Source organism: Bos indicus, chromosome 29 (genome assembly GCF_029378745.1).
Source record: "Bos indicus isolate NIAB-ARS_2022 breed Sahiwal x Tharparkar chromosome 29, NIAB-ARS_B.indTharparkar_mat_pri_1.0, whole genome shotgun sequence".
In the NCBI taxonomy this organism is placed as follows: Eukaryota; Metazoa; Chordata; class Mammalia; order Artiodactyla; family Bovidae; genus Bos; species Bos indicus.
Window position 1 is genome coordinate 9,488,458 of NC_091788.1, and position 26,616 is coordinate 9,515,073.

Below are 26,616 nucleotides of genomic sequence, written 5' to 3' on the forward strand. Positions count from 1 at the left end.
AAAACTAAAAATCATCTATGTATACAGGAGATTTGTTAAACAAAAGGTTTAATAAATGAGATAAGAAATCATTTGTTCATGTTTTAGAATATTTAAAGCCATAGGGAAATAATCACCACTTAAATTGTTAAGTATAGCAAAGGTTCATATGATATAATCTCAGTTTTCTTTAAAATGTATGTACATGTTTAAAGTATAAATATATGTCCGTGTTATAATATATGTGCATTGAAATGAAGGATATACACCCATAATATTACAGAAAACTTCTTCTGTTTGGTGTGCTATGGGTGATTGTTTTTGTATCTCTTGCTTTTCTCATTTCTTCTAAAATTTCTTTGACAAATGCATATTACTTTAGTAATCAGCACACAAACAAAAACAAACAAACAAGAAAAAAACATTGGTTGATTAGTCAACTTCTATAGGAAAACTTTACTAGGAATCACTAATAATTCGGAATTAGAATCCCAAAGGAAATCAACCCTGAATATTCATTGGAAGGACTGATGCTGAAGCTGAAGCTCCAACAGTTTGGCCATCTAATGCAAAGAACTGACTCATTAGAAAAGACTCTGATGCTGGGAAAAATTGAAGGTAGGAGAAGAAGGGAACGACAGAGGATGAGATGGTTGGATGGCATCACTGACTCAACGGACCTGAGTTTGAGCAAGCTCTGGGAGTTGGTGAAGGACAGGGAAGCCTGGTGTGCTGCAGCCCATGGGGTTGCAAAGAGTCGCCAAACTTAGTAACTAAACAACAACAAAGCCATGTTTGGCAAAAATGCTTTCCAATTTGATCTAAACATGAACCTGTATCATATTATAATATCCACACACAGAAAACAAGAGAGGCTTTCCAGAATTCATAAGGGAAGTTAGATGTTTCTTCCTCTGTGCTGTTTTGTTTCCACCTCCGTGGTAGCATTTATCCTACTGAATCATAACTTATTACTCTGGTTTTCCCACAGGTTGTGAGTGCTGGTCATCATTACCACCTTCATCACCTGGCATGCAAGTGTATGTTAGATGCTAGAATGTGGCATCAGGAATAGTGGGTGAAGGAATGAATGAAAAAATGAATGCTTATTTAAAATTCCCTACATCAAGAAAGGGCGTGAAAATACATTTAGTAAAATGCAACAGAAAAAAAATACCCAGTGCATTACCTTTCAAGGTTCATATTCCTCCCACCACTCCCATTCTGCTCCAGTTTATTTGGCAAACGGACATTTGTCCCTTTGACAGAAGAGACAGCTGGTCTATCTCGAGCTGTCTTGGGTGATAAAATCTCTGTAGAATGAATGAAAGCGAGTTTCCTTTTAACTCTAAATCAGTGGTTTGTACGTAACACAGATTTTAAAAACTCATAATTTTACTTGGGAAAATTTTCACATAAAATGCACTTTCTCATTTTAAATTATTGTCCCTTGGCCCTAGTGTGGTTAAAATATCTATTTTGCTGTATAGTTATTACATGTAAAGGCTCTGGCTGGGCACTTTAAAAAATACAAGAGGCAAGTCTCTGCCCTTGAAGATCTTTCAATAAATATAGTTGGAGAGGAAAAATAAGATACAAACAGAAAACACAAGAGCTCTCAGTTGTGGAGGTCTTTCCACCTGCTAAAAATACTAAGTGTTTTATACACATTATATAAATAGCAACTCAGGACAAGGATGCAGAATATCTGAATCTCAGATAAATGGTGCCATCTTTAAGTCTGACAGAGGAGATGAAGGGAGCCAGTTCAGAATCCATTGATGAGAGAAGTTTCCATGGAGGAAGTGAAATGTGAAAGGGCTACTAAGAGACATAGAGACACAGACATAGAGAACAAACATACAGACACCAAGGGGGAAAGAGTGAGGGGCGGAAGGAACCGGAAGACTGGGGTGGACATATCCCAATACTACTATACTATGGTACTATACTATGTACAAGAACTTCCCTGGTGGCTCAGACAGTAAAGTGTCTGTCTACAATGTGGGAGACCCAGGTTCGAGCCCTGGGTTGGGAAGATACCCTGGAGAAGGAAATGGTAATCCACTCCAGTATTATTGCCTGGAAAATCCCATGGACAGAGGAGCCTGGTAGGCTACAGTCTATCCGGTACTAATGCTACTAGACTATGGTACTATACTATGTACTCCAGTACTAATGCTACTACACTATGGTACTATACTATGTACTGCAGTACTAATACTACTATACTATGGTACTATACTATGTACTCCAGTACTAATACTACTATACTATGGTACTATACTATGTACTCCAGTACTAATACTACTATACTCTTGTACTATACAATGTACTCCAGTACTAATACTACTATACTATGGTACTATACTATGGTACTGTACTATGTACTCCAGTACTACTGATGCCAAGTATAAAATAGATAATGAATGAGGACACACTGAATAGAAGAGGGAGTACTACTTAATGCAATCACTGTGGTGGCCTGAATGGGAAAGAAGCCCAAGCAATAGGGGATATATGTACAGATACAGCTCAGTCACTGTGCTCTTGAGTAGAAACTAACACAACACTGTAAGGCAACTGTACTCCAATGAAAATTAATTTAAAAAGAAAAAAAAAAGGTTGATAAGAGGAGAGTAGGATTGGGATAGACTGTAAGAAAAGGAAGGGAATTCCAGGCAGGAGAAGAGTGAACAAAAGCTTGAAGTCAAGGCAGAGCAAGGCATGTTAGGAGAAGATGAACAGACAATTTAACTCTAGAAAGAGTCCATAGGAAACTGACAAGTGAAGCTAAAGAATGAAAGCATCTATCAGGCTAAAAGCTGATGTGTAATCCTGTAGGCCACATGTCACAAAACCAACATTCACAAGCCAACATTTACCCATTGATAAATGTTTTGTTTGGCCTAGTTAGCATTTTTTTTGGAATGTCAATTAGTAGTGAACACTGGACTCAGTGGGAGAAGGCAAGAGTGGGATGATTTGAGGGAATAACATTGAAACATATACCTTACCACATGTAAAAGAGATGACCAGGGCAACTTTGATGCATGAAGCAGGGCACCCAAAGCTGGTCTTCTGTGACAACCCAGAGGGGTGGGGTGGGGAGGGAGGTGGGAGGGGGGTTCAGGATGGGAGGGGACACATGTATACCTGTGGCTGATTCATGCTGATGTATGGCAAAACCATCACAATATTGTAAAATAATTATCCTCCAATTAAAATAAATTAAATAAAAACAATTAATAGATTTCACAAGTCAGGATCTCTGCTTCTCTTGAAAAATCAGGCAATTTGCTACCACTTGGCTGACATTTGCACTCATCTCACACGCTAGTAAACTAATGCTCAAAATTCTCCAAGCCAGGCTTCAGCAATACGTGAACTGTGAACTTCCAGATGTTCAAGCTGGTTTTAGAAAAGGCAGAGGAACCAGAGATCAAATTGTCAACATCTGCTGGATCGTGGAAAAAGCAAGAGAGTTCCAGAAAAACATCTATTTCTGCTTTATTGACTATGTCAAAGCCTTTGACTGTGTGGATCACAATAAACTGTGGAAAATTCTGAAAGAAGTGGCAATACCAGACCACCTGACCTGCCTCTTGAGAAATCTGTATGCAGGTCAGAAAGCAACAGTTAGAACTGGACATGGAACAACAGACTGGTTCCAAATAGGAAAAGGAGTACGTCAAGGCTGTATATTGTCACCCTGCTTATTTAACTTATATGCAGAGTACATCATGAGAAAAGCTGGGCTGGAAGAAGCACAAGCTGGAATCAAGATTGCCAGGAGAAATATCAATAACCTCAGATATGCAGATGACACCACCCTTATGGCAGAAAGTGAAGAGGAACTGAAAAGCCTCTTGATGAAAGTGAAAGAGGAGAGTGAAAAAGTTGGCTTAAAGCTCAACATTCAGAAAACGAAGATCATGGCATCTGGTCCCATCACTTCATGGGAAATAGATGGGGAAACAGTGGAAACAGTGGCAGACTTTATTTTGGGGGGCTCCAAAATCACTGCAGATGGTGACTGCAACCATGAAATTAAAAGACGCTTACTCCTTGGAAGGAAAGTTATGACCAACCTAGATGGCATATTCAAAAGCAGAGACATTACTTTGCCAACAAAGGTCTGTCTAGTCAAGGCTATGGCTTTTCCAGTAGTCATGTATGGATGTGAGAGTTGGACTGTGAAGAAAGCTGAGCACCAAAGAATTGATGCTTTTGAACTGTGGTGCTGGAGAAGACTCTTGAGAGTCCCTTGGACTGCAAGGAGGTCCAACCAGTCCATTCTAAAGGAGATCAGTCCTGGGTATTCTTTGGAAGGAATGATGCTGAAGCTGAAACTCCTGTACTTTGGCCACCTCATGCGAAGAGTTGACTCATTGGAAAAGACCCCGATGCTGGGAGGGATTGGGGGCAGGAAGAAAAGGGGACGACAGAGGATGAGACGGCTGGATGGCATCACCCACTCGATGGATGTGAGTTTGAGTGAACTCCAAGAGTTGGTGATAGACAGGGAGGCCTTGTGTGCTGCAATTCATGGGGTCACAAAGAGTCGGACATGACTGAGCGACTGAACTGAACTGGCTTACATTTCCACAAATCAATAATCTGCTAGAGGAATAAGTCTCCAAGTATATAGTCTGGCAACCCCTGGGAACCCCTAGGAGTCTTTCAAAAAGTCTTTGAAGTCCTAGGATTTTCCTCACATGCCCCAACCAAAACAATATATTACAACAGATTATATGATGACACAGATATGAGAATCTGCTATCTTCTATAAATCCAGGTGTCAAAGATGTAAAACTACCACTCTTCATTTTTCATAAAAAATATTGATACATGTCTCCCTACTATGTGACATCCAGCCCAGTTCATGCATTTATGTTACCTGCCTAGATCTTCCAGGCAGCTGAGTTTTGAGTAGTGGGGAGTCAGCAAAGAGATCACAGTCTAAAAGTCTGAGTGTCATAAAATGGTTAGGGTGAGATACAGGATTCCAGGAATAGGAGATGTTTGTTAGAGAGAAGAATACAATGATTATTCACAAAATGAACTTTATTTTGACCATCAGAGTTGCTAAGCAATATGGTGTGGCTCACAAGTAGTAAAGAGGAACAGATTATACCCAGAAATCAATGACCTACCTGGGACACCCTCTTCTTTGTCTGACTGGTCTTTTAATTTGTCCTTCTTCTGTTCATTCTGTCCATCTTCTTCTGCAATGGTCTCCATAGGTGGTTTGTTCTCCATCTCCTTGAGCTCAATCCTGGAATGAGCCAAGATGTGTCCATAGGCGAATGTGTAAAGCCAAGTTAGCTGATGGATTCTGAATGAAATAAGCTTACGTGCCTCAAGGAGGAGAAGTGCTTTTATTCGCTGAGTACGAATCATGGACTCATTCTCTTTGAGGTTAAGCCTGGGAGCCAACCAAGACCCTTCCCAACCCAAAGAAGCTCTTATATAGATAAACTGCTCTGAAGGCCTGGATTAAAGTTTTTGGGTTTTATTTCAGCTTGGATTCATTTGTCTTTTCTAGCTCTGTAAGCAGATGCCACAGTCCTGAAACAGTGGATGATGGCCACTGGATAACTTGGAGGCATGGATTCAGGGACTGGTAGGCAGGGTATGCCCAGAAGTGAGCACTCCTCTCCTCCCTCTTCCTCCTCCTCACTGCTCCATCCTCTCCCCAGGCAAAAGTGAGGGGCTTACAAAGGCGAGGGGGAAGAGGTTTATTTAGCTGATGTCAGTAACTGCAGCTTTTCTCTGGTCCCAGGAATGGGGTGCTGGGTTAGAGGTGGGAAGGAAGGGTGGGGCGGGCATGGTGCTTGCAGTACATTCAGAGGGCAAGCTTCACATAAAGGAAACGCCTACATTTGCTTTGAGGATTCGAGCCCTCCTGTCCATTGCCAGGCTCTCTAATGGACAGGCCCGTCCATCTGTCCCTTAACTAACTACAATTATTTCCCTCCTGGAGTGCTTAAGCCAAACTATGTCCAAGGGGACAGCCAAATCTGCCTCCCAAAATACAATCAAAATAAAGTTATTTTGAATCCGTGGATTTCTGTTTAATGGGTTAGACAACATGCTGCAGTGGAAACAGCACTGAGACGGTCAGGGGCCACGGTTTCCGACTGGGCCCCCTGCTGCGTAATCATTTCATCTGGAGGATGAAGAGGCTGGACTAATTAATCTTTAATGCTTATTCTCCCCTCACACTGATTATGCTGAGGTCTGTATCCTATAGCTTTTCCAGGAAGGACTGGTTCCAAACCAACAAACGGAAGAGGATGTCACAGACGCCCTCCCCCTCCTCCCCTCCCCCCCCCCCCCCAAAAAATATGAGAAAATACTCTGAGACAAAAAAAATGAGAAAACTATTTTGGGAAATAGTTTACTATTTCCCAAACTTCCTTTCCCCAAAATGCATAGTAGTTAGTGGCACAGCAATTAAGATTAAAAATATGATTAAGAGCTCATAATGGGTAAGTAATGACCAAACTGGAAATAAAACCCAACTCTCCTGACTCCTATTGAAGTGCTTTTAATGCTGCATCCTGAAACTGCAGATGTGACTGCAGCCATGAAATTAAAAGATGCTTGCTCCTTGGAAGAAAAATTATGACCAACCTAGACAGCATATTCAAAAGCAGAGACATTACTTTGCCAACAAAGGTCCATGTAGTCAAAGCTATGGTTTTTCCAGTAGTCATGTATTGATGTAAGAGTTGGAATATAAAGAAAGCTGAGTGCTGAAGAATTGATGCTTTTGAACTATGGTGTTGGAGAATACATTTGAGAGTCCCTTGGACAACAAGGAGATCCAACCAGCCCATCCTAAAGGAAGTAAGTCCTGAATATTCACTGGAAGGACTGATGCTGAAGCTGAAACTCCAATATTTTGGCCACCTGATGCAAAGAACTGACTCATTGGAAAAGACCCTGATGCTGGGAAAGATTCAAGGTGGGAGGAGAAGGGGACAACAGAGGATGAGATGGTTGGATGGCATAACTGACTCAGTGGACATGAGTTTGAGTAAACTCTGGAAGTTGGTGATGGACAGGGAGGCCTGGTGTGCTGAGGTTCATGGGGTCGCAAAGAGTTGGACACAACTGAGCAACTAAACTAACTGGAGTGATACTTCACTTGTTAAAAAAAAAAAAAAAGAATTAAAACTACATGCTGAACACCAAAAACTAACACAACATTGCAAATGAACTATACTTCAATAAAATTTTTAATTAAAAATAGAATTAAAGTTATAATTAATTTTGCTCCTTTATAAAATTATAATACATATCTCAAGTGGTTGTAGTAAAGATTAAATGCAAGACTATTAAGGGCTTAACAATATCTGGCAACTAGTAAGTGCTCCATAGATGATTGCTATTATTATTGTCATTGTAATATTATCATTGTTGTTATCATTATCATTATTATATTCAGCAGCATCAGCAGCCATTGAAAACACTCACTATGCTGTTGGGGTGAAGCTATACCTTGTCTAGCCCCTTCCGTGGTAAAAATCAAATCTTAGACAACTGTTAGTCTAGAGTGCATGATGAGGAAGGGACTAGGTCAGAGGAAGGGGTGAAAGGTAGAAGAAAGCCTAGTGGATGAGAAAAATTTTACTGATACTTGCAAGGACTAAGGTTGGTGGGAGGCAGTAAGAGAATTCCCAGGGAACCAAGAGTTGGTTTTTTTTTTTTTTTTTTTTTAAGTATTCTAAGTGTCCATTGTTTTTTAACTACAGAAAGTGCATACAATAAATTCATTTGCTGGAACACAGAGAGAGAGCAAGAGAGAGCTGCACTAGATAGAGCATGAGCTAGAGAATTCAGGTGCGAAACACTGTCCAATTCCATCAACAGGTCTGCAAGGACGGCCACGCCCGGAGGAACCTATAGAGGAAAGCACTGACCTTGGAAATGCAAGCACGTTGCTGGGTCGCTTCCCCAAGTTCTCTCTGCTAGACAACACTGAGTCCACTGTGTCAGGCCTCTGGGGACAGGGAAAAAGACAGGTTACATTTGGGCTGTGGTCCAGGACACAGACAATCAGAGCCACAGGCTGGTCAAAAGCCTCAGACTACCATGATACCCTCCACTGTTATTTCTGTTTAGGGCTTAAAGTCTAGAACTTAACATCCAATGAAGAATGATCTCATTTATCAAAGAAGTCACCTTGCTTGGTCCCATCCCAATTTCATTGATGCTGCCTTTTCTCAAACCATTTCCTCCTTGGAAACTGCCCTCAGGGTTGACAGTTCCTCATCTTTAAGAGGACAGCCAACTTCTTGAAACTCTCAGGAATACGAGCAAGCTGGCTAGTTCCACTCTTGACCCAAATAACTCTAAAACTGGGTAGCTGAGAGAAGGACTTTGGAGTCAGCTATCCTCATGCTTAAATCCCCACACTGCTAACGCAAGAAGATCAAACCAGTCAATCCTAAAGGAAATCAACCCTGAATATTCTTTGGAAGGACTGATGCTGAATCTCCAATACTTTGGCCAGCTGATGCAAAGAGCTGACTCATTGGAAAAGCCCTGACACTGGGAAAGACTGAGGGCAAAAGGAGAAAGGAGTGACAGAGGATGAGATGGTTGGATGGCATCATCCACTCAAGGGACATGAGTTTGAGCAAGCTCTGGAAGATAGTGAAGGACAGGGAAGACTGGCATGCTGCAGTCCATGGGGTCACAAAGAGTCAGACATGACTGAGGGACTGAACAACAACAGCTATAAAGCTTTAGACCCTAGATATGTGGGATCAAATTCACAGGACTTTTAGGAGGTACTATATATAAGTGGCTAGCACATAAAAGCACTCCACAAATAGTGACAATTACAATTATTATAAATAATATATATTTATTATAATCTACAAATCGTATTTATAATATAATTTATAAAATATTTAATAATTGTATATTATATATAATAATCACATTATTAAATTATACTAGTATAGAATAACAGGTAAAATTATTCTTTTTGGATTAATGATGTGGTTTACAAAAGGCTTTGAAGGAGATTCTAAAGATCTAAGTTTTAAAAATATTTTGAGCTAACGCAGCATCACTGAAATTAGCACACAACTTCCTAAGAGAACTCTTCTACAAGACAGCACTCGGGTTTACGTTATGGAACATTTAGGGAAAAAACAGTCACTCTCACAACTTTACAGCAGTTTCCCGAAATGCGTTTTACAGGTATTAATGAATATTGACTCAACCTAAAGTTCCATGATTAAATACTTACAGGCAGTTAAAGCTGCTTCTTTCCAGCCAGACTTCTCAGGTACTTTAACATACCTATGTGCTTTGGCCTATAGAGCTTTTTTTATAGGATATCCATCAAGAGCAGTTCTTTTGGAAAACTCGCCTTAAAAGGTACATCTTAGAGTACAGCAGGCCAAATGAAGCATTATCCTGTCTTTTAAACATGTATCAAAGCTTACAAAGCTCTGCATAATCCCTGAGGGTGAGAGATGGAGCAGCACTTTGGCCTTGTTTCTGATTTTGCACATCCTGCCCGTGTTTTAATAAAAACGAGAGGGTGATACTCACGTGTGTGTGTCTCCACTCTGCACACACAGGGTTGGCATCCCTCTGAGCCATCCTGTATGAAGCCAGGATGTGGAGAAAACACCAAGGGCCTAAGTAGGCATGACTCCATCTCCTAAACCCCCATCCCAGAGCACCACAAAAGGATAAATCAGAAGGGAGAATTAAACCATATGTATAACATTTTCTTTCATAGCTCTTTCTTTAAAAAAAAAAAAAAGAAAGTCAGGCTTTTGTTCTATGGGTCACAAGATTATATAACATTCATGATAATCCAATCCATCCATCCCAAATTAGTACATTCAGATTCAATTAGTTCTCAACAAGGACCTATTTGTATATATAGCACCTAGAACTCTGCTCAATGCTATGTGACAGCCTGGATGGGAGGGGAGTTTGGGGGAGAATGGATACATGTATATGTATGGCCAAATCCCTTCACTGTTCACCTGAAACTATCACCCCAAAACAAAATAAAAGATTTTTTAAAAGTTTCACAATTTCATTCACTTAAGAATGAAATACTTAAGAATATATCTACCTAAAGAAACAAAAGACCTATATATATAAAACTATAAACCACTGATGAAAGAAATCAAAGAGGACACAAATAGATGGAGAAATATACCATGTTCATGGATTGGAAGAATCAATATAGTGAAAATGAGTATACTACACAAAGCAATCTATAGATTCAATGCAATGCCTATCGAGCTACCAACGGGATTTTTCACAGAACTAGAACAAATAATTTCACAATTTGTATGGAAATACAAAAAACCTCAAATAGGCCAAAGCAATCTTGAAAAAGAAGAATGGAACTGGAGGAATCAACCTGCCTGACTTCAGGCACTACTACAAAGCTACAGTCATCAAGACAGTATGGTACTGGCACAAAGACAGAAATATAGATCAATGGAACAAAATAGAAAGCCCAAAGATAAATCCACGCACATATGGACACCTTATCTTTGACAAAGGAGGCAAGAATATACAATGGAGAAAAGACAATCTCTTTAACTAGTGGTGCTGGGGAAATTGGTCAACCACTTGTAAAAGAATGAAACTAGAACACTTTCTAACACCATACACAAAAATAAATTCAAATGGATTAAAGATCTAAATGTAAGACCAGAAACTATAAAACTCCTAGAGGAAAACATAGGCAAAACACTCTCTGACATAAATCACAGCAGGATCCTCTATGACCCACCTCCCAGCGTATTGGAAATAAAAGCAAAACTAAACAAATGGGACCTAATTAAACTTAAAAGCTTTTGCACAACAAAGGAAACTATAAGCAAGGTGGAAAGACGGCCTTCAGAATGGGAGAAAATAATAGCAAACGAAGCAACTGACAAATAATTAATCTCAAAAATATACAAGCAACTCCTAAAGCTCAATTCCAGAAAAATAAATGACCCAATCAAAAAGTGGCCCAAAGAACTAAACAGACAGTTCTCCAAAGAAGACATACAGATGGCTAACAAACACATGAAAAGATGTTCAACATCACTCATTATCAGAGAAATGCAAATCAAAACCACAATGAGGTACCATCTCACAACGGTCAGAATGGCTGCTATCCAAAAATCTACAAACAATAAATACTGGAGAGGGTGTGGGGAAAAGGGAACCCTCTTACACTGTTGATGGGAATGCAAACTAGTACAGCCACTATGGAGAACAGTGTGGAGATTCCTTAAAAAACTGGAAATAGAACTGCCATATGACCCAGAAATCCCACTGCTGGGCACACACACCGAGGAAACCAGAATTGAGACACGTGTACCCCAATGTTTATCGGAGCACTGTTTATAATAGCCAGAACATGGAAGCAACCTAGATGTCCATCAGCAGACAAATGGATAAGAAAGCTGTGGTACATATACACGATGGAATATTACTCAGCCATTAAAAAGAATACATTTGAATCAGTTATAATGAGATGGATGAAACTGGAGCCTATTATACAGAGTGAAGTAAGCCAGAAAGAAAAACACCAATACTGTATACTAACACATATATGTGGAATTTAGAAAGATGGTAATGATAACCCTATATGCAAGACAGCAAAAGAGACACAGATGTATAGAACAGTCTTTTGGACTCTGTGGGAGAAGGCGAGGGTGAGATAATCTGAGAGAATAGCATTGACACGTGTATATTATCATATGTGAAACAGATCTCCAGTCCAGGTTTGATGCATGAGACAGGACACTCAGGGCTGGTGCACTGGGATGACCCTGAGGGATGGGATGGGGAGGAAGGTGGGAGGGAGGGTCAGGATGGGGAACACATGTACACCCATGGCTGATTCATATCAATGTATGGCAAAACCCACTACAATATTGTAAAGTAATTAGCCTCCAACTAAAATAAATTGAAAAAAGAAAAAAGGAGTTTCAGTTAGCTCTGTTGAATGATTGTTTCACTGCCTCCTTAAAGTCTGCAATGTCCAACTTGGCACGAAGGTCACACCAGCTATAACAGTTAACGGTGAATGGTCAACTATGAAATTTCTTCTAAACAATGCAAATTAAAAGCTGAATATACATTTCTATGACTTGAATTAGATTTTTCTGTAGACTTTCATTAAAATAAAATAGTGTAATCGGCACAAAAAGAGTAATTAGGAAGTCTTGGCTTAAATTTCAGTTCCACTGCTGAACTCCTAGACTTCCCACACAACCTCTCTGAACCCCATTTTTCTCACTGGTAAAATCAGGATAATAATTCTGGTTTTATAATGTTTTGAGAGTCAAATGAAATAATATATGTAGAAAAAAAAGTTTTTAAACTATAAGGTACTATCCTATAAAATGTTCATAATTATGAGTTTCTACTACTGTTTATAATTTTTCAGTTGGCACTGACACAAAACTTAGTTCTTTAACCCTTCTAACTTTTTTGTCAAAGAGTTAATCATCTATAAACAAGCACTTCTTTGACTTGGGGTAACTGCCATTTAAAATATGTCAACCTTGTTGTTGTTTTAGTTGCTAAGTCCTGTCTGACTCTTTACGACCCTCTGGACTGTAGCCCACCAGGTCCCTCTGTCCAGGGGATTTTCCAGGTAAGAATACTGGAGTGGGTTGCCATTTCCTCCTCCAGGGGATCTTCCCGACCCAGGGATTGAACCTGCGTCTCCTGCGTTGGCAGGCAGATTCTTTACCACTGAGCCACCAGGGAAGCCCTTGTCAATCTTAAAGATAACACATTTACAGATTCAGAAAGGGGTTAGGAGAAAGAAAACAGTAATTTACATTTGCTAGGGCTTTTGCCAAAGCCCCGCTTCCATCCATTGTACAAAGGAAGTCCTTATAGAATCTCATCTTGACTTTGCTGTCTTTGATCATGAGGACCCCGATTCCTTTGAATGTAAACTCCACATTTTGTTTGATGGAAATGGATCGTGACAAAAAAAGCAGCGTCTCCTTCACACATCCTTCCACTATATCTCTGCTAAATGGACCCTCCAAGGATATCATGACAAAATTAAGTGGAACTATTGGGATATCACCTAGAGGAGAAAGGGGGAGAGGAAAGAATTGGAGATTATAACAAAGACATAGCATACACACTCACAAATAATCACTTGATTCTCACTTAATACTTAAAAACAGAACTGTACCTGTGAAGCCTTTAGTTGTACTCTTTAATGCTCAATTAAATTTTCCCTAAAAGTAGAATGTTTTTGCTCAGAACAAGCACAATTAGCTTTCTAAACTGTGCTACAGATAAGCTTTTCATTCTCTCTTGTTGAAAGAGAAAGCCCACCCAAAGCAATGAAGACCCAGTGTAGTCAAAAATAAATACATTTTTAAATGGTTGAAAAATCCATCAAATTTACCATACAGAATACAGGCATAACAAATTCTAAGTATAGCTTGTTGGTATTTGTTTTTCCAATATATCATTTTTCGGTAGAAAGTTACTCTGCAAATTAACTTCCAGAGATGTTAACATAAAGGCAAGTTCCAGCCTTTTCACCTTGTCGGCATTGGGGGTAGACGAACTCTCTTCATCCAGATATAAGTTTGATGCGGGAGGGCATGATAAGGAAAGTCAAAAGGAACACAACCAGAAATTAGGAGAGAACCCTCCCACTCCAAGTAACCAGGGCAGGTATCACATAAAGCCACACCCTGAAACTGGAATGCAAGTATCCTGGAGAAGGCGTCATGTATCCCCCCATGTCTCTAGCACCTGGGACAAGACTGCCATGTCGTTGGCCCTTAGTAAATATTTGTGGAGGGGAAAAAGGAAGGAGGCAAAAGGAGGGAAGAAGGGAATCAGGAAGCAAAGGAAAGAAGGAGATTTAGGATGTGAGAGGTGTATAAGGTATTAAGTCTTTACAGAATTATTAACCTGCTGCTAAGTTGCTTCAGTCGTGTCCAACTCTGTGCAACCCCACAGACAGCAGCCCACCAGGCTCCGCTGTCCCTGGGATTCTCCAGGCAAGAACACTGGAGTGGGTTGCCATTTCCTTCTCCAATGCATGAAAGTGAAAAGTCAAAGTGAAGTCACTCAGTCGTGTCTGACTCTTCGCAACCCCATGGACTGCAGCCTACCAGGCTCCTCCATCCGTGGGATTTTCCAGGCAAGAGTACAGGAGTGGGGTGCCATTGCCTTCTCCATTAACCTTCTAACAACTTTTAAATTTCAATAATTTCGATGATATACAATAGAAACTCAGTTGATCTTTTCCTAGTTGATATTAACTGTGATTCTTCCAACCAGTAATCCTAATTAACTTTCTCTTCTTTATAATCACTTTTAATTTCTTAGATCTGAAATACATATAAAATCTGCATGACTCAGTGATGTGGCTTTTATATAAATTTGCCTTGATGTGATATCCGGCCTTGAGCTTCTGAGGTTGAAAATGACTTGCAAAAAGACTGTATATTATTCCCTACCTCAGCCCCTCCCTCTGACAAAGGTATCACATGAAAAGAGAGCTTCTCAAAGCAGAAAGCAGTAAAGCCACAATTGGCCAAGCATTGCCCTTTCATTTTCATCCCCTGGCTAGTCACGTTCTGGGAAAGTCTTTAAAATAAAATCTGTTTACCAGGAGTATATACTCTGTTTTGTTTGAGTCCATGAATCTGTACTAACTTCTCTGCCATGATAAACACGGGCCTCTGAATTAGGAAAAACTTCTTGTTTCCCACCTCAAGCTTTTGTCTCATGAAAGTGAAAGTTCCAAGTCCTGGAATCTGAACTCCCTGAAAAGATAAAGGGGAAAAAAAAAAAAAATCAACAGAGAGAATTCACTGAAATGTAAAGAAAAATAATCCTTAGCACTGTTATCCCAAAGCACATGAAGAAATTTAAGCATGTGCCTTAAAATTCAATGCTCTTTATGACCCATTACAGCTTTAGTATTTCATGACTCTAAGTTTTCAAAGAAGTATAAAACGTAATATCTCAATCCACAGTGCTTTTCTGATCCATCATCTCCATATCATTCAAAGGCTGTGAGGACTAAGAAAACATGTATGGGGACTTCCCGGTGGTCCAGTGGCTAAGACCCTGTGCTCCCAGTGCAGGGGGCCTGGGTTTGATCCCTGGTGGAGGAACTGTATCCCACATGTCACTACTAAGACCTGGTATAGTCAAACAAATAAATTTTTTTTTTAATGTATGGATGCCATAGCTGCTTTTAATCTTTATCTAAGATTACTTTGCCAACAAAGGTCCGTCTAGTCAAGGCTATGGTTTTTCCAGTGGTCATGTATGGATGTGAGAGTTGGACTGTGAAGAAGGCTGAGCGCCGAAGAATTGATGCTTTTGTGTTGGAGAAGACTCTTGAGAGTCCCTTGGACTGCAAGGAGATCCAACCAGTCCATTCTAAAGGAGATCAGCCCTGGGTGTTCTTTGGAAGGAATGATGCTAAAGCTGAAACTCCAGTACTTTGGCCACCTCATGTGAAGAGTTGACTCATTGGAAAAGACTCTGATGCTGGGAGGGATTGGGGGCAGGAGGAGAAGGGGACGACAGAGGATGAGATAGCTGGATGGCATCACTGACTCGATGGACATGAGTTTGAGTGAACTCCGGGAGTTGGTGATGGACAGGGAGGCCTGGCGTGCTGCAATTCATGGGGTCGCAAAGAGTCGGACACGACTGAGCGACTGAACTGACCTGAACTGAACTGAAGATTACTCTTGTCCTAAAAAGAGATGGAAATACCAGACTACCTTACCTGCCTCCTGAGAAATCTGTATGCAGGTCAAGAAGCAACAGTTAGAACCAGACATGAAACAACAGATTGGTTCCAAATTGGGAAAGGAGTACATCAAGGCTGCATACTGTCACCCTGTTTATTTCACTTATATGCAGAGTACATCATGTGAAATGCCAGGCTAGATGACGCCCAGGCTGGAATCAAGATTACTGGGAGAAATATCAATAACCTCAGATACGCAGATGATACCAGAAAGTGAAGAAGAGCTAAAGAGCCTCTTGATGAAAATGAAAGAAGAGAGTGGAAAACTTGGCTTAAAACTCAACATTCAGAAAACTTAAGATCGTGGCATCTGGTCCCACCACTTCATGGCAAATAGATGGGAAAACAATGGAAACAGTGACAGACTTTATTTGGGGCTTTCAAAATCACTGCAGATAGTGACTGCAGCCATGAAATTAAAAGACACTTGCTCCTTGAAAGAAAAGCTATGACCAACCTAGACAGCATATTAAAAAGCAGAGATATTACTTTGCCAACAAAGGTTCATCTAGTCAAAGCTATGTTTTTTTCAGTAGTCATGTATGGATGTGAGAGTTGGACTATAAAGAAAGCTGAGTGCCAAAGAATTGATGCTTTTGAACTGTGATGTTGGAAAAGACCCTTAAGAGTCCCTTGGACTGCAAGGAGATCCAACCAGTCCATCCTAAAGGAAATCAGTCCTGACTGTTCATTGGAAGGACTGATGCTGAGGCTGAAACTCTAATACTTTGGCCACGTCACCAACTCAATGGGCATGAGTTTGAGCAAGCTCCGAGAGTTGGTGATGGACAGGGAAGCCTGGCGTGCTGTGGTCCGTGGTGGGGCAGAGAGTCAGACACGACTGAGCGACTGAACTGAACTGACTGAAATTGTGTGGCATTTTAAATTTTAATCCCTTGCCATCAGGGGAGAGATTTTCTGCTTCCTCATTCTCTCTTTAAAAAAAAAAAAAAACGTTTATTTATTTACTTGTCTGCACCAGATCTCAGTTGTGGCACACAGTGTCTTGATCTTCGCTGTGGTGTATGGGATCTTTTAGTTATGGCATGTGGGATCTAGAACCCTAAATAGGGATCAAACCCAAGCTCCTGGCATTGGGAGCATGGAGGATTAACCACTGGAACACCAAGGAAGTCCCTCTCATTCTTTATGGTAGGTTTATTGTCCCTCACTTAAAATCAGACAACCCAAAACATCGAAGATACGTGCCCTAGTGTGGTGATCTTGGTTAATGTGCAGAAGCAAAAGATTTTGGCTCTCACTCTAGAGCTCTGTCTTCCTGGAAACATCATACATCAAAGGTTACAAAGTCTAATGCTATAGGAGCCAAGAAAGGATGCAAGGGAGTGAAGGTACAGAGCCAGAGAATGTGATGGCTCAGGAGTGCATGCCCCATCTAAAGGGGAGAGACCCTTGTCAGCTTCAGCCAAGCGTCACATGTACTGAACAAAAACTGATTTTGTTAATCAGCTGATTTTTCAAGGAAAAAAAAATTTGTACAAACTCCCAATTTTAAATTCTGATGACTAATTCAAATTATCAGATCAAACAAATAGATTTCATGGATGAATTCAGATCAAAGGTTCTCATATTGGGACCTCTGAGTAGGATATAAACGTTTCACAATATCCCAGCACCCTCCAAACTCCCAACATCTCTGTTCAGTTCTGTGGCATCCAAACTCAAGACTTGATGGGGCAGAAATAGGCCAGCCCTGGACAAAGGTTCTCATTTTTGGCAAGTAGAGTTCAGTCCCTGACTGCCTTCATACATTTCAGTTAGAATCCATTCCCTGCAAGGAGGCAAGACAAGAAGCATCATATCCTTCTATAGCCACGCCAGAAACTACCAGATCACAGATGAACAGAATTCATCTACTTCCTCTGTACACACCTGGACTGATCAGCAATACACTTCCTATCACTGGAACAGCACAACTTTCACATCGTTACCTAAGGGTGAAATCCGTGTCTGTTAAATCTACCAACCACAAGTCCTACGTGTGAGCATCATAAAATCACAGGACTGCAGGTTACACTGGATGGCTCTAAAATCTGCTATCTTTCTCCCAGCAAAACAATTGGAGACTAAGGAGGAAACATTCTTTGATGTCCTATGTTAAAATTAAAGTATAAATCTTACCTTGTGTAAGGATAGCTGCCGTTCCACAAATTCTGACACATTTCCCCAAATAGTAGAAACTTCTAAAATTCAAGGTAAATAAAATATAATGTATGAATAATTTATGAAAGCACACCTGTGATAGTTATCTTAGTGTTCGTAAACAAAAATGTGAATACGAAATACAGAATAAATAATTTACATTATTTAAGTGATAATAATTTCTAATTAATTAAAATTAACAGAAAATAAAGTCACTCCCCAAAGATAATTTTCCTAATAAGCAAAGTTAACTTGCTTTAAATTCCAAAAATGTGAAAGAGGAGGCGAAAGAGAAAGAGAAGGTAGAGAGGAGGTGGAGAAAATCTTTGTAGAATAAAGGGAAGTGTCACAACTTGCCCTTTATTCTATAAACATAGTTGTTGTTAGTTGTGTCAGACTCTTGGCGATCCCATGGACTGTAGTCTGCTAGGCTGCTCTGTCTTTGGAATTCTCCAGACAAGAATACTGGAGTGGGTAGCCATTCCCTTCTCCAGGGGATCTTCCTGACCCAGGGATCAAACCCGGGTCTCCTGCATTGCAGACAGATTCTTAACCATCTGAGTTAACCTAGTGTTATCTAGCCTTTTCTTTATATATATATATATATGTATTTATGTGGCTATGCTGAGTCTCAGTTGCAGCACAAGGGATCTTAAATCTTCATTGAGGCATGTGGAACCTTTAGTTGTGGCACACAGGATCTTTTTTTAGTTGTGGCTTGCCAACAAAGTCCGTCTAGTCAAGGCTATGGTTTTTCCAGTGGTCATGTATGGATGTGAGAGTTGGACTGTGAAGAAAGCTGAGTGCCAAAGCATTGATGCTTTTGAACTGTGGTGTTGGAAAAGACTCTTGAGAGTCCCTTGGACTGCAAGGAGATCCAACCAGTCCATTCTAAAGGAGATTGGTCCTGGGTGTTCTTTGGAAGGACTGATGCTAAAGCTGAAACTCCAGTACTTTGGCCACCTCATGCGAAGAGTTGACTCATTGGAAAAGACTCTGATGCTGGGAGGGATTGGGGGCAGGAGGAGAAGGGGACAGAGGATGAGATGGCTGGATGGCATTGCTGACTCGATGGACGTGAGTTTGAGTGAACTCCGGGAGTTGGCGATAGACAGGGAGGCCTAGCGTGCTGCGATTCATGGGGTCGCAAAGAGTCGGACACGACTGAGTGACTGAACTGAACTGTGAACTCTTAGTTGCAGCATGTGGGATCTAGTTCCCTGACCAGGGATCGAACCAGGGCTCCCTGCATTGTGAACATGGAGTCTTAGCCACTGGACCACCAGGGAAGTCCCTAATCTAGGCTTTTCTTAATGACCCATTCAACAAGCTTCTAAGAGTCTACACCATGCCATTTGATTAACATAAGCCTTCATTCTCACACCATTCCATAATACAGGAAGGAGGCCAGGGGCCACTAAAGCATGAAAGATCATTGTCCGTACATTAACTGTCTCTGCACTTTTATTTTTGCTTCATTCTTGACTGCTTTTCACTCTCAGTCGTCACCATTGGACTCCAGCTGTCACTCCTCTCTGCTACGAGTGCTCTGCAGGCTCACTGCCCAGTCTTAATTCACTGCTTCTGATCAGCTGTGCTCTTGATTTCAACAAATATACTAACATTATGTCTAAAATAATAATTTTTAAAAACAGACTTTTGGGTAAGGGTCCAAAGGGCTTTACTTTGAATTGAGACATAGACTTCACACTTTCTACTTTGAATGATCAGAGGGAGGCCTTCTATGCTTATTTTCTTGTTCTGAGCTATGTTCCAGGAAAGCTGTGGTAGAAAAATAAGTAGTTGTCAATTACTAAAGTGTTAATGTATGATATGAAAGAATACTCTGGGTATAACTAATACTCATAAATATAGAAAACCATGTCTATGTTGACATTTCCATTCCAAACTTAGTCATGAGTTTATTACAGATATTTTCCACTAGTGAACTCTCTCTGCAAATCAAGAGTCCTGTGTTTTACTCAAAAGAAAGGATCAAGAACAGTGGCAAATATCAGCTTACCACTTCATGGCATAGATGGAGTTGGGCACAAAAACCCATTCTTTCCCCAGTTTAGAAACTGCTTGATTTACTCTTGTAACTGCTTTTCTAATGGTTTAAACCATTACCTAATGTGGAAAATTGCACTCATTTAATCCTGTATATCAACACTGTAAATATTTTTATTAATATGCCAGAGAATGAACAGGATGGGCAATGAGAAGTAGCAGTGACTCATGGGTTTCCCTAATGGCTCAGTGGGTAAAGAATCCATCTGCAATGCAGGAGATACAGGAGATACAGGAGACACCGGTTTGATCCTAAGAGGGTAACAGGCAGGAAGGCTGCTGCTGCTGCTGCTGCTGCTAAGTCGCTTCAGTCGTGTCCGACTCTGTGCGACCCCATAGACGGCAGCCCACCAGGCTCTCCCGTCCCTGGGATTCTCCAGGCAAGAACACTGGAGTGGGTTGCCATTTCCTTCTCCAATGGATGAAAGCAAAAAGTGAAAGGGAAGTCGCTCAGTCGTGTCCAACTCTTAGCGACCCCATGGACTGCAGCCTACCAGGCTCCTCCGTCCATGGGATTTTCCAAGCAAGAGTACTGGAGTGGGGTGCCATTGCCTTCTCCAGGCAGGAAGGCTAGGGGTCTCCAAACAGAGGAAACAGACTGCAAGTGTCAGATGTTTTTTTATCTCCTTCTTAAGCGGCAGGGGAACAAACTACAAGTGTTAGATATTTTTCCCTTCTCTATACAAATTTAAAAGGAGGTTTCTCTTAAAATTTTGTGTTGCCATGATGACACCTGGTTCCACCTGAACTTAACTTTTCTCAAACCTTGAGCTAACCAATGCATTTTCTTATGGAAATATTTTTCTTAAGCTATGTTAATGAACTATGTATTTACCCTAGACTCTGACTTTCTCCAAGTCGGTTCCACTTAAGACACAGAACTGATAAGGGCTCAGCAAACCAGTATGTTTTACTCGTACCTTGTTCTCCCAATCTATGTTAATGAAACTGTATATTTACTTGGAAACCTACCTTTCTGCAAGATTCATGTCAATCGTTTTATGGCCTGGGATGACTCACCTGGTACCAATGTTATCTCAAAATGTATGTTGTGGGTGAGGGGCCTGGTGACAGTCTCTGAGTTTTGAGACATTTCCTTTCTCTAATTAGCAGCTTGTAGGAGAAGGCAATGGCACCCCACTCCAGTACTCTTGCCTGGAAAATCCCATGGATTGAGGAGCCTGGTGGGCTGCAGTCCATGGGGTCACTAAGAGTCGGACATGACTGAGGGACTTCACTTTCCCTTTTCACTTTCAGGCACTGGAGAAGGAAATGGCAACCCACTCCAGTGTTCTTGCCTGGAGAATCCCAGGCACAGCGGAGCCTGGTGGGCTGCCGTCTATGGGGTCGCACAGAGTCAGACACGACTGAAGTGACTTAGCAGCAGCAGCAGCAGCTATATAATATCCAGCTTAAGACTAGCAGGGGGCACTCTTTCTGCCCCCTTCTGATGTCTATGTCAGAAGCTTTTCTCTATCTCTTTTATACTTTAATAAAACTTTATTACACAAAAGCTCTGAGCGATCAAGCCTTGTCTCTGGTCCCAGATTGAATTCTTCTCCTCTGGAGGTCAAGAATCCCGGAATCTTTCACAACTCAGCAACAACCTTTCAATCCCTGGGTTGGGAAGATCCCCTGGAGGAGGAAATGGTAACCCACTCCAGTATTCTTGCTGAAAAATCCTATAGACAGAGGAGCCCGGCAGACTACAGTCCAGAGTCGGACATGACTGAGCATGCATGCACAGATGGAAGTGACTCTTATGAGCCTCGAGAAACAAGTTGGGTGATGGAAACTCACTCACCAAGAAAACTAGGACTGCATGCTACAGCGAGCTGGATGCCAACTCTGCCCTTCACTCTAAATCATGGATATACGGTTTATTAAATATACTCAAGTATTCCTTCTACTCTGTCCCATTCTACTATATATCCCATTCTTCCTCACCCTTACAGACAAAAGAATTCTGTCTGCTGCTGGCTGCTAAGAATTAACAGTCTCAACTGTTTCCTGAATTCAAATTTTCATCATGACTAAAAATATTTAATTCACTAGTGATATAGAATCTCAGTAGCCAGACTTACATGAAGACTTTTGAAAGTCAAAACTGTTAAGCCTTTCACCTAGAGTGATGATATGCAGCTCACATTTCAGGAAAACAATCTGTACCAAAATGAAATGATTTAATTACGGCCGGGAGAAATTGTATAGCTGGCAACCAGACCCTACTGAAAAGACCTGAGCTTAATTAGAAATTTGAAGATCCTCTTTCTTCATTTGAAAGATACATTCAAGTCCAACTGTGTCATTTTACCCTATAAAATCTAATGGGGTGGGAGTGGGGGGCCTCCCTAGTGGCACAGTGGATAAGAATCTGTTTGCCAATGCAAGAGACATGATTTCCATCCCTGATTTGGGAAAATCCCACATGCTGCAGGGCAGCTAAGCCCATGGACTACAACTACTGAGCCAGGGCTCTAGAAACAGGGAGCTGCAACTACTTAGCCCATATATTGCAACTACTGGAGTCTTCGGGCTTCCCTTGTGGCTCAGCTGGTAAAGAATCCGCCTGCAATGCGGGAGACCTGGGTTCAATCCCTGGGTTGGGAAGATCCCCTGGAGAAGGGAAAGGCTACCCACTCCAGTATTCTGGCCTGGAGAATTCCATGGACTGTATAGTCCATGGGGTCACAAAGAGTAGGACACAACTGAGTGACTTTCACTTCACTTCACTTCACTGGAGTCTGCACACCCTAGAGCCTGTGCTCAGAAACAAGAGAAGCCACCCCAGCGAGAAGCTCTCATGCTGCCCGTAGAAAGCAGCCCCCTCCCCCTGCAACTAGAGAAAAGCCCACGAGTGATGATGACCTGGCACAGTCAGAAATAAATAAATAAAATAATAATTTCTTAAAAATCGAATAGGCAAAGTCTTATAAGAGCAGAGTTTATTATTCTAAGCTGAAATTTGAATTTTTCACTGAAGGAAAAGGAAAACATGTACATCATTTCCTTCAGGAAATGAAGCCTTTAAGCCTCTGTAATTCAAATGGAACAGACCTGGAAATCTTGCAGACTGTGATTTCTAACTTTGATTTTTTTTCCACGCTCCAAAGTGTCAGGAAAAGAATCACTAAATTTCAAAAGAAAAATACTTCTAATCCAGTCTAAAAAGCAAATTAAAGAATATGCTACTGTTATATTTTTAGGAAAGCTGAGGTTTTTATTTATTTTGACCAAACACTGAAATACCAAGAACCACAAGAAATCATCCCTGGATGTACCTTCCATATTCAATTCAACCTTCATTTAAGTTCAGATTCTAAACATTTTGTGCATTCAAAACTGTATTTTTAAACACAATGCCAAATGTATTCCAGGTAGGAACACTTTATCTTATATATAATCATTATTAAAAAGAAAAAAGATGAAGTGCCCATTATGTATATTACAGAATAATATATACTTGAAATAGATACTAATATCAAAAGGGAAAGATAAGTCCCCTAACTTTATTAAACTAAAATCCTGATATACAAACAGAGCAAATTAGTATAGAGTGATTTAGACAAGGAAACATATTCCCAGAGCACAGTGCAGTGGGAAGGGCACGCTGTGCTGTGTGTCTGGAGACCTACAGCCTTCCCGCCCCCACGGATTGCTCGCTGTGCAGCCTTCAGTACTTTCAATCGGTTCGCATCTGTAAAACGATGACGGTTCCCTCTAAGTACTACTGTTGTTGTTTAGTTGCTCAGTCATGTCCAGCTCTTTGGTGACCCCATGGACTGTACCCCGCCAGGCTCCTGTGTCCTTGGATTTCCCAGGTGAAAACACTGGCATGGGTTGTCACAACTCCTGAGCCCTCGGGCCGCAACCGCTGAAGTCGGTTCACCTAGAGCCTGTGCTCTGCAACAGGAGACAGTGCGGTGAGAAGCCGGAGACCTGCAACAATGAGTAACTAACCCCTGCTCGCCACAACTAGAGAAAGCCCGGGCAAAACAATGAAGACCCAGTGCAGCCAAAAATAATTTTTTTTTTTTTTAATCTCGGTGTCACTTTGGAGTTACTCTTCTAAGAAACTTTCTAACCAAGCCTAGCAAATTTTCTATAGAACATGTCAAGTCTTCTTCCAAACAGCCATTTCTTTTTTTTTAATCTCAGTTTTTTGGTTTTTTGGGGTTTTTTTGTTTTTTTTTTTTAACGTTTTTGGCTGCCACAGGCAGCATGTAGTATCTCACTTCCCCAGCCAGGGATGGAACCCATTCACCCACTCCCCTCGCTGTAGAAGCCCAGAGTCTTAACCACTGGACCACCAGGGCAGTCCCTTGATCTCACTTTCTTAACACAACCCTGAGATACCAAGGGCAACAAAAGTAGCCTTGCCTTTGCCTGAATTCTGAGAAGGAGCCATTTGGGGGGGTTGTTTGTAGCCAGCATTTATTGAGACTCCACGCTAGTCCCTGTGTGTACATTATCTTATTTAATAAAAACCCCCTCAGCTGGCCCCTTTCTCTCATTAAAGAACTCAGTAAACAAAAGTGTCTTAAGACTTAGTGCTCCCAAGTGCACGTGGTCTGGGTTCCATCCCGGGTCAAGGAAGCCCCTCCCACACCGAGCAAGTGAGTTAGCAAGCGGCAACTAAGACCCAGCGGAGCTAAAGAAATGGAAAGAGCCTTTGGACGTGCACCGTGAATCGGCTGTGATTACCAGCTGCTTGACAAGGCAACACGGGCCCTTCAAGGCCCTCCGGAGACAGGGGATGGGGAGAAGTCCTTAGCTTTGCCCCAAGCAGGTAAAGGTTCGTCTCCAGCCCCAGGCCCCTGTCGCTTACCCTCCTGGCTCAGCGAGGGCAGCGTGGGCAGCAGGTGCCTGCCGACGTCCTGCAGCGAAGGGAGGATGGTGTCCAGCATCTCTGGTCCCGTCAGCTGGATGCTGCGTCTTTTCTTCTTCAGATGGAGTTTACACAAACGTGGTTGTCCCACTCCAGCCCCCCTCTCCTGGGAAATTGGGATGTACCTTAAAAATTACCAAATCTCGATTTTTTTTTTTCTTTCTTAAACGTTTTTTTCTTGCCGTCCCCCACACCCCGCCCCCGACTCTGGCTCTCCCTGAAAGGTGCCCACCACAGGAACTCAGAGAGCTGTTCGGCACTTGAATTAAAAAGCGCAAATCCAAGCTCTGGGGACCTTTAGGAGGCCCACTGAGAGGGTCAGCCGGAGCACGGAGCAGGGTAAGGGGACCGCGGGAGGGCGGGCCCGCAAAGAGTAAGGGAGAAGCGTGTTGCTAGGACGCGACAAAGGCTCGCTCCGTTGCTAGGGAGTCAGAATAGGGCCGTGGCCCAGCCCCCTAGGTGTGTCTGGTCCCAGGTGGCCCGGTTGAATCAGAGCTCCAGGCAGAGAGAAATTGGGAAGTAACAATGTTTTTTATTTTTTTCCCTTTCCTTCTTGCCCTGAACAGAGAAGAGACGTGTGGCTTTGGTAATCACCCTGGACAAACCTGGAAATAAGCGTTTATCCCGAGTGATGGACTTTCTGAGTCTCTGGGTCTGTTTGAGAGTTTGAGAGAGAGCTGGAATTTGTTTGTCTCCTGTTTGGTTTTTCCTAGACTCCCCTCCTAGGAAATGGAGGGCAGGAGGAGTGGGGAGGGAGTCGACTTTTTTTTTCATTACAGTCAACTTCTCCTTCCTTCTACACTAAATGAATCTCCTCCTGCAGAACTGTTTTCGTACTCTCTCCTCTGCTGACAATGAATTATCACAAAGCAAGCACACCCATGTAAACCCCATTCAGGTCAAGAAATAGAACTCCACCATTACCACAGAAATGCACCTCATTCCCCCTCCTGACATTATTCCAACAAATACCATCAATTAATTTTACCTGTATGTGAACTTTTAGAAGCCTACGGTATGTATGCTTCGGTTGTGGCTCTGTCACTAAACATTGTGAGATTCCTCTGTGATTTCTTCAGTAGCAATTTGTTCATTTTCACTGTTGCGTGTTATCCCTTTGTGTGACGATTGCACACTTTATTTATCCATTCCACTGTTGACGGAGACATGAATTGTTTCCCTTTGGAGCTATTCGGAATAATGTTGCTGCAAACATTCTTGAACAAACTTTTTCTTTTCGGCTGTGCTGGGTCTCGGTTGCTAAGTGCTGCTTTCTCTAGTTGCCGAGATCAGGGGCTTCTCAATGGGTGACTTCTCCATGTTAACTCTCATATTTGAGATATGAAGAGAATGTAAAAGCAGTACAAGGAGGGGGAGGTTACTTCTGAGATGACTGGTCTGAATGCTTAGCAAAGAGGTTTGGGATTTACTTGGTGTAGATGGCTCCTGAAGGCTTTGGGATAAGATGACGTGATCACTCACACAGACTATTATATTCTTCAGTATTAAAATGGAGTTGGTATTTCATTATGTGGCATAAAGAATCTATATGTCAGATGGAAACTATTCAGTTGATCCTCAAACAGTACAAATCTGAACTGCCCGGGTCCCTTTGTGTGCAGATTTTTTTCACTAAATATATATGCTATAGTAACACGGATTCTGAAATAGCTGAATCCATGGATGTGGAACAGCAGATATCAGG

At 41.6% G+C, this 26,616-nt stretch overlaps 1 protein-coding gene across 2 annotated transcripts in view; it reads right to left on the reverse strand.

The window, feature by feature from the left end:
• Positions 1–25,434, reverse strand: part of CCDC81 (coiled-coil domain containing 81) — a 42,405-nt gene extending 16,971 nt beyond the window's left edge. The window contains exons 1-8 of one of the 2 annotated variants that reach the window (XM_070782862.1): positions 25,144–25,434; positions 24,852–25,036; positions 17,933–17,994; positions 14,630–14,786; positions 12,822–13,078; positions 7,911–7,990; positions 5,136–5,257; positions 1,169–1,292 (exon numbers count right to left, since the gene is read on the reverse strand). In XM_070782862.1, the coding sequence (XP_070638963.1) occupies positions 1,169–1,292; positions 5,136–5,257; positions 7,911–7,990; positions 12,822–13,078; positions 14,630–14,786; positions 17,933–17,994; positions 24,852–24,930 (881 nt within the window). In that variant the 5' untranslated portion in view covers positions 24,931–25,036; positions 25,144–25,434. Of the gene's footprint in view, positions 1–1,168; positions 1,293–5,135; positions 5,258–7,910; positions 7,991–12,821; positions 13,079–14,629; positions 14,787–17,932; positions 17,995–24,851 lie in introns of both variants that reach the window. The other variant, XM_019955359.2, reaches the window with a different exon arrangement.
• Positions 25,435–26,616: the final 1,182 nt, after the last annotated feature.